Genomic DNA, 18806 nt, shown 5'->3' on the forward strand with positions numbered 1-18806 from the left:
CATATATTTTATAATTTTAAAACGGAAGAGTGGAAGTTCTTTTGCGATATTCTGTTTCACATAATACATGTCTTGCTTTTCGTTAATAATAATAATAATAATAATAATAATAATAATAATAATAATAATAATAATAATAATAATCTTCTAAACGCATAACTAAAATTGTATTTTAATTTGAAAAGACAAACAGGAACTTCATCCTCCTAGCCAAACATTACTGCCTTCACCGTTTCCTCCTCCATCTGCTGCCTTCCGCTGAACTACATCGGCCGAGTTTAGCGTATACCGTAACTGCATGGCAGATGGTGCACTGAGGGTGTTTCTTTTTTGTTTTTCTTTTTCAGTAAAGACCAGCCGCTATGCAGTGCTGGTATTCGGTGCGTGACTTTTAGCTCTCTGTTTGGCAGGACAGACTGAGTGCAGACATCAGGAAGCTGAAGAAAAGAGCTGTGAGAGCAGCCAGGCAGTCAGGAGGCCACGGTTCCCCCTCACACACATACACACATCACCACGGTCTTGATGGTGATGTATGCAAGGAAACCAACAAGAGTCAGCGATGGGTAAATCAGACTCAGACCGTAGCGTTTGAAACATGTTTTTCTTACGCCGTTGATTTAATTTGTGCGTTTAAGGTTTACTTGTAGCCGTTAGCTAGCATGGTTAGCCTGCAATTAGTTAGCCGTTGATTCCGGATATGTACCTTAGCTGGTCGACTACCGTTACACCTAATAGTATTCACATCGTAAATCCTGCCTATTCTAGGTATTTGTAAGATATACTTTAAACATTACCGATTCAATGTGAACTACAGTATGAGCTAACACATCATGATAAGATGGCAAGTCAGGCTAACTTGGCTAACGCTAGCTACTTAGCTAACTGTATATGCTCCAGAAAGTCAGTTTTCAAAGTGACAAATAGAAAATAAAAAAACGTCATTGAGATCTTGCTCTAACCTTTGTTCTGTGTGTCTCCACAGGTGCAACGACAGAAGGGATCCCCAATCGTATCAGGTATGTCATGTTCAGGTTGTTAGCTGTCACCTGTCATGACGATCCATAAACGTAGGTCAGCACAGTGTGCAGGTGATCAGCAACTGTCTGGATACATTTCAGTTTGATCACAATGGTAATTCATATGTGGACTGTCTTACTTCAGCCCTTGTGTTTCAGTTACTCTATCAAAACAAGAATTTACTAGAAATGTCAATAGAATGACAATAAAAATAAAAATGCTCTAATTCAACTTAAAGGGTCTCCTGATTGAGAGGTAAGAACACCACTGTGTGAGATTGAGCATATCTCAACAATTCTGCTGTGCACTGTCCTTTTTAGACCCATAAATCTCAGCCAAAGAGCCAGGCCACAAGCCTTCACCGCTACGACAAGGTGCGCGATGGGTCGTCAGATCCTGTGCCCCCTTACAAGATGCAGCGACGCTCAGACGAAAGTCCTGTCAGCAGACACGGGGAAGGCACGGGACATGGCAAGGCGAAACCCTCTCACAGCGTCAGAGGGAAAAACGGTGAGTCTGGTGGCATTGCACATGCATGCCATTGCAAGATTAATCTCAGGCGGTTGTTATGAAGGGGAAACGGTAACCACAGATGGGCTCAGATAGGCATAAAGGTCAACCCTGTCTTTGTTTCTATGCTGGTCCCTGACATAATATGTGAACTTCTTCTGTCATGTGTTATTGTCATGAAGACTCTGGTCACCCCTGCCAGTTGTCATGTTGTGGGAAAAAAAGCTTCCCATAATACTGCCATCAGATTAAGACGTAAATGTAAACTGCAAGTATAAGCCTAAAATAACAAAAGGCAAGCTGATTTCTCTTCCCTGTTGTGCAGTTGTGACTCTCCCTGAGGATTTAGTTCTTAGCAGAGCCTCGTTTGCTTTCTCTCCTTTGACAAGTGGCTTTGTTGCAGGGACCAGTGGCTCTCCTCAGGAGAACTCCCACAACAACAGTTCTCACCATGGCACCGACTTGCATGCGGCTCAGAGCAAGTCCGCAGACAGGGTAAGGATCTACCCAGTGTTATCTGATTATAAAACCTTCAGCGATTCCTTTAGAGTGCAGCCACGCCACTATGGAACATTTTATGCAGGGCGTGATGGATAGCCATCTTCCTCTCTCATGCAGACATTTATCAAACCTAACTCAACAATGCTTGACTGTAACTTCATAATTATGTAAGAGGCTCCTTGTGTAGTAGATGGTCTGATTAGAATGTGGACTTCCTTGTTTAAACGATTTGCCATTTGTCAGTGTGAATGAGAGACACATTGTTATTTCTCACTGGTTGGACTGCACAGTGGGACCAAATACACAATATTCAACATTGTCTGGTTTGACACTAATTTGAACCGCTCCTGCAAGCACCCACTGCTCCGTGCATTTGTAAGCTTTCCTACAGACTCTTGTCAGAGCACACATGGCTCACTTTAAGTGTGTAATATTCAAATTACGTTAGAGTCTATCTTAATTCTGTTATATCAATAACTGTGGGAACTGCAGTACTAAAAATCTAATTATATAATTTTTTTTAAATGAATTGTTACTAAGATACTGTTGGTTTTACTAGTAGTATGTGGTATCTAATTACTCTTTCCACAGAGAAGGCATGAGATCACATGTTTTAAGGGCTCAAGCCTCACCTACAAAAGCACAGTTTTAAAGTTAGTACAGATGTGGATGAGAAATGTTAGATCCTAACAGAGTCGTCAGTATATGCATCATCATTAATATTAAACATACCAGCTCGCATCCACACTCAAAAGCCCCGGTCCATTATCGAGGCTCGGAAATGAAAGATGTTTACCTCCCAAAGCAAAATGGATTTATGTTTACCAAATGTGCTGACTCAGGTAAGCTCTTGCCAGTATGTACAATGAAGTAGGACTGCTACCTCCAAGCACTGGAATAAACAATTTAAATGAATTCTTCCACTTGTTGATCTTTGCTTTTGAAGCTTCGTAACCCATTTACACAAAGTGATCGATTGCCTTGCGTTACATCAGTTTAAAGAGCACTTTCATATCCTCTCAAGTTGTTTGAAACTTGAATGCGTGCTCCTCAGGAAAAAAAATGTGAGTGCTGGAAAACCGACACTGTTGCTTGAAGAAACTTTGACTTGAGCACTTTGAGACTGGAAAAGTGCTTAGTGGAGCAAAAGAAGGTGTGATGGCTCACGGCTTCAAGAGGAATGTCACTGCTGGGAAGTGGGTTGTGTAATAACACTGAAAAGAGAACTACAGACCAGCAACTACCAGAATGCTTTGCAACCTTTTCCTGTTCACCAGACAGACTGGACTGGTTTGAGGAGGGAGCGTATGGAAAATAAGGAAGTACTTTTATACAGAGCGGAAGAATTTATCTGGGGGAGATTTGCATAAATCACATAGCATGGATGGATTAAAAAAACACAGTCAGAAACAGATACTGTGCTTTCAGTTTTACAGTTCTAGGTTTTTTTAGTATCAGTGAAATAGCCTTTGAAGATTATGGCTCATGAAAACAAGGGAACATCCTAAACCTGTATGAACAGTCGGTACTTAAAATGAATGCATGCTTCTGCAATGGATCGACAAAAAGCCTACGTGCCAGTGCCAATATTTATACCTGTGCAGGTTGCACAGGTATAAAGGGCAGTGTGTAGGGCTTCAGAAAGGTTTGTAGTTGGGATGTACCTAGATCTAACAGCGAAGTGTATGTCTGCCAGTGCTTGATCAGCAGGTTGTATGCTTTACCAAGAGAATAAAGTGGGGGGGGATTAGATGCAATCAAAAAGTACACAATAAGTTGAAACTGGCCAAAAACGAACTGTCAGGATTTTCTTTTCCCAACTAAGGTTAAATTTACCTGCTCTTCGGATCATCGTGGCGGGAGGACCATGTAGCTAACTTGGCGTGACTTCTTTGTTAGATTGACTAAACATCAGATATTTTGACTTTGAAGTGAAGGGTCACAACAATAATAATAAAAAAAAATTTATGAAAAATGATCATGCATACAATAATTGCATTACTTTGGCAATGTTATTGGGAAAGTTTTTGTATAAACTGAGCAAAACGAACTTGGGGTGAAGTGTTTTTTTTTTTTAACTATTTGACTCTCAATTTTCCTTGTGACTAGGACCCAGCAGATGACTGGACAGAGCACATTAGCTCCTCTGGGAAGAAGTACTACTACAACTGTAGAACTGAGGTCTCCCAGTGGGAAAAGCCCAAGGACCTGCTGGAGAGGCAAGGCTCACTTTATTCAAGTCTGTTGGCTTTTTAACCTGAGACAGTGACTGAGGTTGTTGTTCTCATGCAGAGTCACACATGACGGCTTTAGCACCACAATGCTATCAGAATATCATTAGCTTAAGGCACAGGCTCAAACCGCAGCCCACGTCCTTAACATCATCGCTGTTGCTTTACAAAACCTGTTTGCTTTGCTTCAGGGAACAACGGCAGAAAGACTCAGTCAAGATGGCAGCAAACAGTTTTCCCAGGGACATGGACTACAGACAAGAGGCCTTGCAGGACAAAGCCACAACAAGTACGACTTACCAATAAAATCTTGTTCATGTGTATATAGTTATGCTTCAGAATATAGCGTGAATTCATTCTGTGTTCATCACTCTGCTCGTCTCCACAGAAATCGCATCAGTGGATCAGTCCACAGCAGCCAATTGCGGCCATTCCTCCTCTTCCTCTCAGAGCCTGACCCCTGCTGCCGCCGCTATAGGCTCCACCCCTTCCAGCATGTCGTCCTCTTCTTCGTCCTCTAGTGTTCAGGCGCCTCCGTCTGCCCAGTTGCCCTCGCCGGCGCTGCTCCAGGACCCGGCACTCCTGCATCAGCTCCTCCCGGCGCTGCAAGCAACTTTGCAGATGAACAACGGCAGCATGGACGTGGCCAAGCTGAACGAGGGTGAGGATGAGGGCGCGGTTTACACTGCTTACCGGTCTAGTGTCTTATTCAGCACAGAGGCGCACAATTGGTTCTCAGAGTTATATTATGGGTTGTTTGCAACTTCATAGTTGTTTAGCTTAGAAAAAAAAGGGGGGGGCGTCCTGTTTGGAAAGCTTGTTTTTACACACAGGTATTCCTGCGTACACAACAAAATATGTCATCTTTCAAAACAACAACATCTTGTTTGTTTTTGCTTTTTGTAACCCCCACCCCCAAGAAGCACATGTGTTCCGGCATAAAAAGGAACATGCCGTGCTCCTGCCTTGAGGCATGACTTCCAAAAAGAGTCAGGATGAGTGCGCGGGCTAAGTTTATGAGAACCAGCAGAATTTGAAGATGCGTGGCAAAACAAGCTAGCAGTTCGGCTACATTTAGGCTTCGTTCATGTTAGCTTCCTTCTGTCTGTTGATATGAACTTAGTTGGTGCACTGTGGTTATAAAGAAGCTTGTCGGACAGGTAAGAGCTGGATTTTTACCCTCTAAGATTTTGCGTCAGACAGCAAAGAGGCCACAGTGTTATCGACCCTTTTGGTGATAGAAAAAAAAAAATTAGAATCTGTGTTTGATTGTCTTTTTTGTTTTTTACAAGTGTTTCCCCTGTTGCACTAACTCGATTCTTATTTCAACTGAGTTTTCTGACTTCTAATGTTTATACACTCACCTGTTGTGTGTTCTTGCTCACTCACGTGTGTGTGTGTGTGTGTGTGTGTGTGTGTGTGTGTGTGCGCGCGCGCACGTCCCTCTTTCCTCCCTCCAGTATTGGCAGCTGCTGTCACCCAAGCTTCCTTGCAGTCTGTGCTTCATAAGCTCCTCACTGCTGGACCTGCTTTCAACGTCACTGCTCTGCTCTCAGCTGCTCAGCACTCCAACCAAGGTACGGCCTCTTTGCTGTTTTTCACCATCTGCTGTCACATACTGATTTTCATCTTCTTTGGAAGGTTTCTGCTCTCTGTGTCCTTGTTTTACTGTGTGTATAACTTTAGGGGTTTTTTTTAGATTGACTACAGCTATGTGGGGGGAAAAGAAGCACAAGACATGGTCCCATGTTCTGGGATAAAGGATGTTTTATATGCTGTTGTATTCCCTCTTCAAGCCTTTTTACCTTTTTAACTGTTTGCTGTTAGTCCTAAAAAAACCTGGTCTAATATCAGTGCTCATTTTCCTCCTTCACACTCTGTACAATGATACGTGCAACCTGACAAATCCCCTATTCTTCCACGGCGATCTTATGTTTTCCTGTTTTCAGCCCAGCACTCGAGTCAGTCGCCGGTCTCCCTGACGTCCGACACATCATCGCCGCGGCCGTACGTCTCACCACGGAACGGCACACCACAGAGCAACCAGAAGTCTCATTTGGGTGTGCATCCTGGCAGCGTCTCATCCTCGCAAACCAGGGTGAGCCTTTGAAGCTAAAGTAACAGAGCAGAGACGCTGTGTTTATGACTGCACTCCTCTGGACCATCTTCTCTGTGTGGGTTTTCGTATCCGTGTCTTGTTTTTATTCATGTTTCTCCTCATCGTCATCTGTTTTTCCCTCTTCAGGGCAGCATGTCTTCTGGGAAGCCAGGCTCAGCTTCCTTGTCCCAGACAGCAGAAAAGCGGCCAGAAGACCCCAGGACTCTGCAGCAGAGAAGGTAACTTTCAGGAAGGAATTATTTAAAATCACTTCATCACAGCATAGATTGGTGGAGGCAAAGCCGATGAGTAGTAGCGGGGGGGGGGGGATTCAAGAGCTACAAGGACAACTGGCCTGAATTTCAAAAACATGCTTTACAAAATACAGCAACATGTCTTCCAGATAGTGTTTATGGGAACGGTTTACTTTTGAGAAAGGGTTTGCAGCAAGGTCTGTGTGTTATTTGAGAGTAGTCATTTTGGGGACACTCAGCTCCCAATGATGCAGTTCCCCGAACAACCGGAAATGTTGGTGAGGCTTATAATTCATCCATATTTCCCCATTCATAGGCTAGACGGTGAGATTATAGACTGATCTGTGTAACAGTAATCAGCTAGAACATCAGAACAACTGCAGCAGGATTTTATTAACACGGTCTCCACCTGCGTGTCTTCCTCCAGCAGCCAGGACATGTTGTGCACAGGATCAAACGCATCTGGTGCCTTGTTGCCTCACGCTCCGTCCAGCAGTGCGAGCCACTCAGACACCCCTGGCTCCTTCACTCCCAGCCTGTCAGCTCATTTCGATGAAAACCTCATCAGACATATCCAAGGGTGGCCTTCAGAGAACACAGAGAAACAGGTATAGTCCTCCAGAAGACAGGTTCACATTTTATAAGGAAAAATGTAGAGCTTGGAATTCCATTTTTCGATAGTGAAATTGGCTCTTGAGTGACTTTCAGCAGACTTTGTCGTGAGTGGGCCTGTACAATATATGGATATATCCTCAGTTTTATTACTGCTCATTGTGTTGATGTTTGTATGGACAAACTGAGACTGCAGAAAAAATGATGATGGAGTAAAGAGCTTGTGCTGTGAAATGTTTTCACTGTCACTTCTGGTTGTGCTACTCTGTCATCTTTTCTGCTCCCCGTGTTGGAGTTTTATTTTATGCTGAACTCTCTCTCTCTCTCTTACACTTACACACACACACACACACACACACACACACACACACACACACACACACACACACACACACACACACACACACACACACACACACACACACAGTGTGTGTGTTCAAAGATGCTGTTCTCCATCGCATCTATGATAACTCTTTGTTACACGAAAGCTGGCGTTTTTCATGTTTTTGTTTTTTGTTGACAAAATGCACTTCTCCCTTTCCACCAGGCGGCTCGGTTGCGTGAAGACATCCACAACATGGGCAGCTTGTACATGTCTGAAATCTGCACAGAGATGAAAAATCTTCGGTCTCTGGTCAGAGTGTGTGAAATCCAGGCCACACTGAGGGAGCAGAGGTGAGGCAAATGGCTACATTTGCATAGACTCAGCTGTTAACACACATGCATTTTGATTTACATTTTCTTTTTTTCGCAACTGCAGAATCTTGTTCCTGAGGCAACAGAGCAAAGAGCTGGACAAGCTGAAGAACCAGAACTCCTACATGGTGTGAGGACCTGACCCGAGAGGAACAGGCTTGGATGGTCCGATTGAGACAATTAGAGAGGGAGGAATAGACACGGACAGCGAGCTGCTACAGTTTATTCCTCCTGCAAGAGCGACTGTTAGAAGTCAGTAACTGACAGTGAAGCTCCGTCATCCTGAACATGTCTTTTCTTTTTAATATATATATATATATTTTTTTCTTTTCTCCATTGTCCACTACATAAATTGCTCAAACCGACTGTTCGCATGTCGGAACAGCTAAAAAAAAGTGGACAACGGGACCTTTTTTGGACAGCACCTTTTGGACCACGAATCTTGGATTGTGTGTGTTGTATTGGGTTAACTTGTTTTCTGGTGTGTTTTGATGTGTAGTGGTCAGGAAGAGAGTCAAAATGAACTAAGACAAACCCTCTTGTGATTGGTGTGACACTTCTGTGGGTGGGGGGGAGAGCGATCGGGTCCCCTTCCCAAACTTCTGAAATGAACTTTGTCATGCACTGCGATGTGTGGCTTCAGTGGCAGTGATGTTACTGTTATTTTTCTTTTTCTTTTTTCTTCACCAATCAGTGGGTTTGCCAACCCATTTTGTCTTAAAGCTGGTTTGTTTTACATGTCACCAGATTCACTGAGATCTTTGGCCAGACCGAAATGACAGATGTTTTTTGTCCCAAATGATGGGATTGTTCCATTGATGCAGAGTCACTTGGAAGACATGGCTAGTTGTGTAAAAAGCACTTTGAAAGCTGTTTTGATGAAGCTTATGTTATTGGACCTAGGTTGGCCACAAGTACATCTGAGGTTGTTTTCCATTGGTAGCCCTGCTGGCAGTTTTCTTCCTTCTTTTCTTTTTAAATTGTAAAATTGTCAATATTTTGTTTCTGTTCCAAGTCAAATTGGGGACATGTTCATTCCTTACAAGCAGCTTAGCAGGAGGTTGCATAAAAGAATAGAAAAGTGACTGAATTTACAGTCCCTTAAAGCTAAATTATTATTGTGCTGGAGTTATTACATCCTTGTAGTTGTAACGGAAAAGCTTGACGAAGGAATTTTTTTTTTTTTTTCTGTAAGAAACTCATGTTTTGGTTTTGTTTGTTGCTGCAGCCTTTTTATCGACTGACTCTAGACAGGTGTGGTTACTTTTTGCGAATGGTTCATTCGCAATGAGAGGGCATACTTTTATATGGCCATCAGATTAAAACTGCAGTCTTACACTCCAACAGTTTAAAAAAAAAAAAAGTTCCTTTGTTTCCTGGTTTTTTTTTTTTTTTTTCTGTGACACGGAATAGTTCCCACAAGATCGGATGTGCACAATTTTTGGGGTTTCGGGGTGGGGTCAGATTTTTTGGGGGGGCTTTGTATTCCATTAAATATGTGAATAAAATATTATGCCACACCCTTTGCTTGGCTTTCACTGACATCTCAAGCATGCCAACAGAATATCTTCAGTATCACTTTGTAAGCAGTTAACAGACGATTGCCTGTTTGAGTACAGCTGCTGACCACCAGATGGTGACAGTGAGCAATGTTACTTTTAAACCTAATCCTGCCCATGTGATCGTTTCTTGCTGGAATCCGTCATGTTAAAAGAGAAGAGGACTTGGAAATTTTGAAATACCTGGCCTGTATTACGTTTCTGTTCCCATACCGGGGCCATATATCCATAGTACCCAGCCCTTAGATAACCTGCCACACTTTGCTTTCCCCTGCCAGGGGTGTTTCCACACTTAACAAATGGCAATTAAACTATGTTAACATTTGTATATTATAATTTAAAATAAAAAATATAACCTCAAAAATATTCATAAACCCTCTATTTACATTAAAGGCATGAAACTCTACAAATCCCAAATGACACCTAAAAACCCAGAACAGTGTCGCCCCACCAAACTTGCTGCTTGGTCTCTCCCAGAACCCTTAACTAGTAACCTTTAAGAGCTTCCTTTGTCTGAAGCTGGATTTTTGCTTCAAGAATTGAAACATTTCCATCGTGATCTTTGCTTGTGTTGTGTTCCCCATGCGCACAGCTACCACATGCTCAAAAAACCAAAACCTAAAGAGTGTTTTCATGCTTTCACCAAGTATCTCATGCACTCTATATAGAGTATTGGGCCATCCAGTCTTCATCTTTGAATTTCAGTCCCACTTCCAGAGGTGTCCAACTAGCCATGCAGTCTGCCTTTACAAACATTGGTAAGAAATGGGTCTTTTCAAAGAGCTCCGGTAATGTAATAGGATCCTTTAATTACAACAAATCAACTGGTGAGATGTCTTCCCTCTTAGATAATCTATGATCAGCTGTAAGTGGTGTCATTGCAAAGTGGAAGAGTTTAGGAACTATAGAAACTCAGCCACAAAGAGACAACCATGTAAAACTTCAGAGTGAGGTCACATGCTACACTCTGCTGACTCGATAACTGCAAAGCTGCAAAGCCCCTCCAGCATTAACATCAGCACACAAAAGCCGTGTGCTGGGGTTTCAAAGAATGGGTTTCCCTTATGGAGCAGCTCCTGTAGGTGTAATGTGTAGGTGACCCAGTACTTTTGTCCATGTAGTATAGTTCATATAATTCCCCGAAGGAAAAAAAAATCAGATTTATTTTCATTTAGAGACCAAAGCATTCACAGCAGCTATACGAGTGCAGATAAATCCAAATTATTCCTTTAATTATGTCTTCATCCTAATCTGATCATCAGCTTTACTGTTCAGATGTAGGAACACATTCTTATAGTTTCGCAGTGGTCAGCACTGGCCCCTTTGAGGTTTCCTATCTTTTTTTATACACTCCTGGTCTGCTCATTGTGCATTCAGGATTTCCACTCGATTTCATTTATTACCATTTAGTCAGTACAAAGCTCGGCCTGCACCCGAGCCTTTTTCTAGCTGATACACCAGCAGCTAAATGTGCAGAGATCACCAAATTTATCTGCTGCACGGGTTCCATTTGTTCTCATATACTACATGCTGCTGTCAGCGCACAGAGGGCATTGCTCTCATTACCAGTGATTCAACATCTTTTTTTTTCTGTTACACTTAATCACAAGCTTATTAAACATGATTAAATATTGTTGTTTCAGTACATGGTCTATGGCTCAGAGTGGCTCGAGATGGAAATAAAGTTTTTTAAAATTTTAAATCTTACAGGGTCTGTCCATCCATCTCATTCAACTCTTCCAGAAGAACAAGACTGCAGTGTGTCTTGGTTGAAATAAATCCTGACCTGTGTGCCGTTCCATTGAGTTAGTAGTGAAGGCTGTGGCATCTAAACCACTGACTTCAAGTTACCATCATGGCTATTATAATGATCTGTTCCTCCCTCTTTTTCCCCTCATCACTGTTTGGTTCTTGTGTTTCTTTGTCAGTTATATGAACTCACCTCTCATACATTATTTAAGGATCACACTCCTGATTTTCATCTCCTCCTGGGACAGATTCTATGTTATAACTCACCCTTCCTTTCTCATCTTTGTTCAGTATCTTAATTTGTCCTAAGTTGGAAGCTTAATGACTAATCTGGGATTTGTTTGCTGCGCTGAGTAAACAGTGTGTGGACATGACCTCCCAACATGAACACATCTCATTTAAAGTACAATTTAACCCGCGGTGATACCTTGATGGCAGCATTTTTTTATGGATCCTGCCCAAATGCCCATGATGGCAAATCTTTACCTCTGAACCTCCTGGTATGATACTGGTATTAGTTCTATTGTCATGCATCTTCCTTCTACTTTTCTAGTTTTTCCAGGAAAAACAGCCAGACATGGTAAGTCAACATCAACACCTGTTGATTGCAAACATCTTAATAAATTTACTATGAGAGGCTGTTCAAATGTCCTGCAGGAAAAAAACAGTTGTTGACCCACATGGCCAACTGCCATACTTCACTAGAATATACAAAACAACTCCAGTTTAGTAATTTATCAAAAAACACGTGTTTGCATCATACAACATGAAATCGATCAGGGATCTGAATGACAATGATTAATGGGATCATAAATTCATTAATGATCCGTAGGTGTAGACGTATCTGCACAAAGGCCAATTTTTAGCATCACTCCTATAAGTCTACAACACCTTCTGTTACCTAATGCGAAACTATGATAGTTAAAACTGGCTACGTTTGGATATGAGCAAAGCTCAGAACTGGTGATCAAAGAAGAAAAGACGTTTGGCTCGTTGGGTGTCTGAGGCATCGGCCTTGGTGGGTTGTCTGAAAATGCTGTCGAAAAAACAACTTCCTTTTGTATCTTAAAGAATTTTTGTCTCATTTCAGAACCCAGAGAAATAAAACCATAGTGGAAGTGGCTTAAACATGCATTTTACCTGTAGGCCACCAGATGGCGATAGCTGTTGGTGCAAAAAGACTTCCGGTCCTAGAAAAGTCTATGGGAGAACGGCTTTCTGTCTTGACCTCTGTAAACACTTTTCTAGTGAGTTAATGGACTCAGTCACTCATTCTGGCTCATATTGAATAAAAAAACTGAGTCACTTGGTGATTATATGTTTCAAAAAGCTGCTCATTGGCTAACGACTTGTCAATCATTAGTCATTAGACAATAAACAAGTGCTTTAAAAAAAATCCAAGATACAGTTAGGTGAATACTCATCTCGAGGCTTCAAAGCGACGCTTCAGGATGCTGGAATAACTCACTGGATTGAGGCAACCATAGATCGTAAGGTTGTCGCAAAGGCCTGGGTTGGAATCGGGTGTCCCACAACTTTGGATGTCATCACAGCAGCCACAGCAATATTTTACGTGGTCTATGTTATGTTGTTGTTTGGATGAATTATTATAAATAATCTCAGAAATCATTTTTTGATTAAAAAGATGGCTTTTAAAGCAAACACGCACTTTTCTAAATGACCTACAACATTTGTCAGGGTTTCTCTAGTTCGGCCTCTATAAAGGAACCTCTATGCTTTGATCTTCTTCTGCTGGCTCTTCAATTAACTGCGCATCCTCCTCTGCTTTCAAAGTCACTTCCATTGTTTCATCTTCCTGGGTTATACTTGTCTTTGTAGTAGCAACAACATCATTTTTTTTCAGTTTAATTACAGTACAATGGTCTGATCACGAGATTGTTGCTTCCCCCCCCATTTTATTGTATTTTGTGTGTGTATAACATGCTACTGAGGCAGGAAAGCGCAGTCTCTTTTTATTTTTCACCTTTGTTGAAACTTGTTGACTTATACTGTAATTGTATATTACACGGATGAACTGTTTTTACACTGTCAGCAGCAATTTAAAGTTTTGCCAGCGGTACTCTTGACAAGATATTGTCCTTTTTGCCCATGAGGCAGCTTAGAAACATTGCGCTTTATATCACTTCTATAACCCAGGTAGGCTTGATGGCTCTCACCGCACACAACCAGTATGTCCCCACACTATGTCATTGATAGATCGAGTCACTGCTGCCTTCGATCCTTTAGTATTCACTTCATACAGTGCAGGTTAAAGATCATCTTCATACTCTCACCTTCTCTGCGGTAAGTTTGTTCTCTCCGGGGTATTTTTGTAGCATCTTCTCCTCACGCGCTTCACTTCAATCAGCGGCCCATCAGTCAGGGGGATTTTTTAAGACTCTCTGCAGTCCCTGTGTCCTAGCCCCCTTTCACCAGCACCGTCCTTAAGGGACACGGGTAATTGTCATGATTACCTGTCATACTATATTTATTGCTGTCACACATTTATTGATGGGTCCCCCTGATCCAAGTGAGCCAGATGCAGGCTCTGTCATTAGCCCTGTTTCTCTGTTTATAGCACCTTCCCTCCAATCTTCAGTTAACCCTGTTCTCTCACACCCCCAGCATTACACCCAACCCCTCCTCTTCTTATCTCACCCCCTGACATTATTCCTCATTTCGCTCATTTTTTTCCTTTTTTTTTGCAGTCACCCACACCCTCTCTCCATCTGTCCTTGTCATCCTCCCCACACTTCCACTGGCCATTTACCCCCCCCCCCCCCCCACACACACACACACACACACCATCATTGACTCCTTAGTGCTCCTCTCCCATCGTCACAGCCAGAGGGCTTTCACTAAAGTCACCGATCTCGCCTCAAAGCGAACCTAGCATCGGGGGGTGGGGGATGTCGGCTTTGGTCGACTTTGTAAAACTTTTGATAAATGAGAGAGCTAGCCAGGGCCTTGTAAAGTCGACGTTATATAGAATGTCATTGAGGCCTGTGAGTTGAGACTGGGACATGCAACATTAGGGAGGCGGCTAAATGTGCCTTGAGCATCTTGGTGAACACTGCATGTTTGACTGTCATTTCTACATTATAATGCAAACCGTCGTGGATTGATGGGCGCGAGGTGGGGGCTGGAAGTCCTTTTGTCAAACAGTGCCATTGTGAGCAATAAATTAAATCTTGTGATTTAATATTATAGGCCCTCTGGGAGCATGCAATCCACATTAGCTATGATATATAACTGAGGCAACTGCAACAAATCTCATGATTTGTTTTCTGGAGTAGCATCAGCCCTCGTGGTCTTGTTTGTACATAGTGAAGGATAGTGCCACTGATAAAGCCCAGAAGACATTTTTTACTTAGTCAGCTTAATTTGATCAATAGTTTACTTAAAGTGCAGATAACAGACATTTCTCAAGATTTTTGAGGGTGATGATGAATAACTGAAATGGTTGGGGCTCGATTGGAATACTGAGGATTTGGTAGTCTTTGTGGTTATTACCTAATGTGGCAATCAAGTCTGTGATTCTACACCCACACAGTCATAGCTGGTTTATTTCATTACTTCTTCAGGTAGCAAGAAATCAAATAGCACTCTGCAGATGTCTGGCATTTACTCAACTGATAGATCATCAACCAGCAACTCCTTTGGTAACTGACCATTACAACAGTCAGTAGTAACAGACTGGAAATCTTTGGGATTTCTAACTTCTGAATACGATATAAAAATTATGCCCAAGTTGGGCTGAGTCACGTTTAGCATGCTAAGAGAGATATTACAGGTTTCCTTCTTCCCAGGAATGTTTTCCTTTCCTTTGGGATCCTGAGGTACCCCCAGGCCTTACAAGAAAATATAATTTGTCTAGTGATATCTGCATCTACCTCAGGGTCACCTCCTCCTGGTCATGCCTGGATAACCTTGAAGGAGAGGGGCATCCTAATCATGCCTGAACCACCTCAGGTATCTTCTTTCAACATCTAGAACTCCAATAATAACAATAATAACAAACTAGAAAAAAGCATTTTCTAGCAAAAAGTGGAAATGTGAATGCTGAAAGCTAAAATGTTTTACCTGCAACGTCTTTGGCCTAGAAAAGACTGAAATAATCGTATAGATTACAATATAAAATTATTAAATATAGATTAAAATATAAAAACTGTTTAAGCAAGGATGTCAAACTCATTTTACATCATGGTCCACATATAATGTATATTCACCATACATTCACTGGTCTTAAGTGAAGACCAGTGAATCTCCTCTTGTTGTCAGTGGGAACAAGTACAACTACACATTGAATCGCTCAGATTTCTTGATAGAAAAAAATAGCAATTGCAGACTTTGGCCTTCACAGGCAGGGCCAGTGTATTCTTGGTCAGTGGACACTGACTCCTGGTCGAGGGCCAAAGCCTTCAGTTTTCTCAGCACGGTCTCCACTTCCTCAGACACTGAGCAGGACTTTTCAGGGATTTTGTAACAGGAAATAGGAATGTTTCTTCAAAGTTTTTGTCAAAATAAGATATTTAGAAATTCAGACTATGAACTCTGATAGTCATGTGTAATCGTGAACAAAAGGCAGTGAAATGACTGAAGGTTCCTCCCTGTAGTTGGCTTATAAATACAGATTTCCTGTCATGTATGATCAGTCTATGGACCCTCAGCATGCAGACTGCATTTCTATGAGGTCATAATGTAATAGACAAATATTCTGCAGAAATATGTTTTTAATTTAATTGAATAAAATTTATTTTAGCAAAATACCTGTGTGGTAGTCACTTCAACTTTCTTACAATACCGTGACTTTTTCTGATTACAAAAAAATTGCCAAAAAGATTATCAAGGTCGAAGATTTTCAGCAAATTACAAGTATTTTCAATCAGTGTCTAGCTACTTTGAGTTATTTGTTCGGTTTTTTCAAGTACAAGTATTCATACTTATTTCACACTTTTTTTAAGAGGGAAAAATCCTTAATTTAGTGGTGTTGTACTCTAGTCCAAAGCTAGGATAGAGTACTGCTAACCATACAATCTCCAGTACCATTGGACAAGAGTGTAGATAGGACCAACAAGAATGTAACTGAATACATTTACGCTACGCGACATGACTTCTTCAATGTTACCTCTGCTGTTGCAGGATGGAGTCAGAATCTGTCCTGTGGCGTCGGAAATTGTGTTAAGTATTTTCCTGGCTTCACTGCATCACAATGAAACATGGTCACAAAACTCTTGGAGCCCAGCAGGATGGATGCACTCTCAAGCACTCAGATTAAAGGCATACAAGAGTACCACGAGATGTCAAACTGGGATCTCAGGTCGGTGATGTGCAGCAACTTTCACAGGAAGACAGACAGACGATGTCCCTCGCCTGTTGTATTAATCCAGATCTAAGGTTTAACCACAAAGGGCGTCCTTAAACAACCAGAAAAACAAGCTGCTGGCCCTCAGCTTGACAAGCACCAACCACTGTTAATTGAGCATGGAAGTGCCCATGAAATGGAGACAGGCTGTAGTTTTCAATGGCATCAAAGGCAAGCGTACTTTTTTAACCTTAATTACCACAACTGAGTACCAAAGCTAGACTTTTTGCACATCATAGCACTTAAACTGTGCGATGTCCTGAGTACCCTGGATGTGTAAATAGGCCACTAAATGCTCACAGAGTTGTGATTTCGTTGTAAAAGTTTTCTGCCGTGGACTCGCCATAAAATCTTTTGCCTAATTATTCTTTCTGTTATAAGCAGGCGTTGTAATTCACTCACATTTTGTGCTGTTCTGTAAATTGTCACGTATATAAATCATATATAACTTACCCAAAAAATACAGTTTTAGCTGACTCATCCCTGTGTTACCCACAGTGCCATAAAATCTTTTACCAACAGAAACTTTGTTTCATAAACTATTCGAATCACAACTCATTGTCTCATTGGCAGTGAAACACACTCTCAGAGTTACAATTGCCTTTTTGCCAGTCCCTGTATGCATTTTTTATTTGTTTTCATTTGTTTGCCAGACTAATCTCTGTTTTTCAGCCTGGGGACTCTTGATCAGTCTGTCTAAACATTGACGCTTCATCTCTTAAATTACTTACAAAGAGAATGCATAAAAAGAAAAACATCCATCACTCTTCTTGCATAAACGCTCCTAATCTGTCACAATGTGGATGTGTTTCCTGTGCACTGCCCCCCGTCAGGTGACCCGGCAGATTTTCAGTTGTACAGTTGTGGTTGTGGTGTTGAAAGTATTTCTCTCCAGCTTCACTAACGTCCCAGTTTCAACAGGAGAAAAACAGCCACAAAGCGTGATGCTTTGCTTCTCTGTGATATCCACAGCATCAGTGTTGACTTGTGGTGCAGTGATGTTGTGTATCTAAACAGAATTATTTGAATTATTTGCAAAGCGTTTAACTTGGGTCTCATTAGATCACATTTTCCCACATGCTTCTTGAGAACTGGTGTATATTGTTGCAAAACTTCGCTGGGCTTGAATGTTTTTCTTTATAGGAAAAGTTTCTGTTTTGCGTCCCAGCCCAGAAAAGTTCAAAATATGGGAGATGTAGTACACAACCAGTTCTTTGTACCGTTCTCCTGACTGATATCTTTAACAGTGACTTCCCGTTGATAGTTTCTAAGCTTTTTGCAGACCATAGATTTTAAAGTAAAAATCAACTAAGTAAATGCGAGGAGTCCTATTAGAACAGCTGCTCTTTATTGGCTTTTGGAGTCACTTTAACTGGTGGCAGGTGTGTAATGACTACAATTTAACCCAGATTTTAATGTGTTTTCATGTCAGTTTTGAACAGAAGTACATCCCCAGCTATAAAAGGGTGTGGACGCCCAAACCAGCTCATTCCAGCTTTTCAGATTTTACCCCCTTAAAATATTTCTTTTTCTTTTTCAGTGTAAATGCGTAGATTATAGATCACATTCTGAACTGATCTATCTTGTTCTCATTTTTTTACATTACAAAAACGTAAAATTCTAACAGTGCTTTGCAGGTTTTTTAAATCCATTAAATGTGTTAAAGGTAGAAGAAAAGGAAGCCTTTTTATGAGAATGAAGGTGTAATTATACACTCTCACCACAGGAGGGTGCTGTTAGACCCACTGATGTGGTGATCAACTCCTCTTGGCCTCTGATACAAATATAAGCGTACAAAACATTATAAATTAGTGTCCAACCAAAGGAGAAATTATCGTCGTAATAAAGTACAGAGAAGCCAAAGCTTACTTTATTAGAATTTTGTGGATTTGCACAAATGAGGATCACTGAAGGGAATGAAAGGAAGGTGGTTTGATGTGAAACCAGACAAAGCTGACCAGTGATGTTAGCAAGTCAGGTGATCTCAGAAGGTGCGGTGGTTGTGAATCACACCCATTAAATCCTGACTCACGATGGAGCATTCATTGCTTGGGCTCTAAGAAGGCAGTCCATGAAAACGTACAAAAAAGGTGTTAAATACATTAGTGACGCAACCAACAGCAGCTATCAGTGCCTCACTAAAAAGAAAAAAAAATACTTTTAGGTTTCTGAGGTGCTCCTCAGTTGACTCGATCGCCTTAATACTTTGTTCGT

At 41.5% G+C, this 18806-nt stretch overlaps 1 protein-coding gene across 2 annotated transcripts; it reads left to right on the top strand.

Annotated features, from left to right (window-relative positions):
- The first annotated feature begins 233 nt into the window (after positions 1-233).
- On the top strand, positions 234-9403 carry LOC308412427 (WW domain-containing adapter protein with coiled-coil-like). Of its 2 annotated transcripts, none has more exons than XM_080906776.1 (13): positions 234-563; positions 983-1016; positions 1338-1527; positions 1931-2022; positions 4138-4247; positions 4451-4548; positions 4648-4920; positions 5720-5836; positions 6209-6357; positions 6505-6596; positions 7042-7219; positions 7771-7898; positions 7984-9403. In XM_080906776.1, the coding sequence occupies exons 1-13, from the start codon at positions 523-525 to the stop codon at positions 8051-8053; spliced, it is 1572 nt and encodes a 523-aa protein (XP_080762902.1). In that variant the 5' UTR covers positions 234-522; the 3' UTR covers positions 8054-9403. The 2 variants fall into 2 exon arrangements, with proteins under 2 accessions (XP_080762902.1, XP_080762903.1); XM_080906777.1 differs by having other exon boundaries at positions 459-563; positions 7039-7219; positions 7984-9402.
- Positions 9404-18806: the final 9403 nt, after the last annotated feature.

Source organism: Rhamphochromis sp. 'chilingali' (assembly GCF_963969265.1).
Source record: "Rhamphochromis sp. 'chilingali' genome assembly, chromosome: 16".
In the NCBI taxonomy this organism is placed as follows: Eukaryota; Metazoa; Chordata; class Actinopteri; order Cichliformes; family Cichlidae; genus Rhamphochromis; species Rhamphochromis sp. 'chilingali'.

Excerpts from the sequence above, each read along its gene's own strand:
- LOC308412427 (XM_080906777.1), top strand. The coding sequence starts at position 523 with ATGGTGATGTATGCAAGGAAACCAACAAGAGTCAGCGATGG. Across the intron at positions 1,017-1,337 it reads GGGATCCCCAATCGTATCAG|ACCCATAAATCTCAGCCAAA; the intron begins GTATGTCATGTT and ends TGTCCTTTTTAG. Across the intron at positions 4,248-4,450 it reads CCCAAGGACCTGCTGGAGAG|GGAACAACGGCAGAAAGACT; the intron begins GCAAGGCTCACT and ends GCTTTGCTTCAG.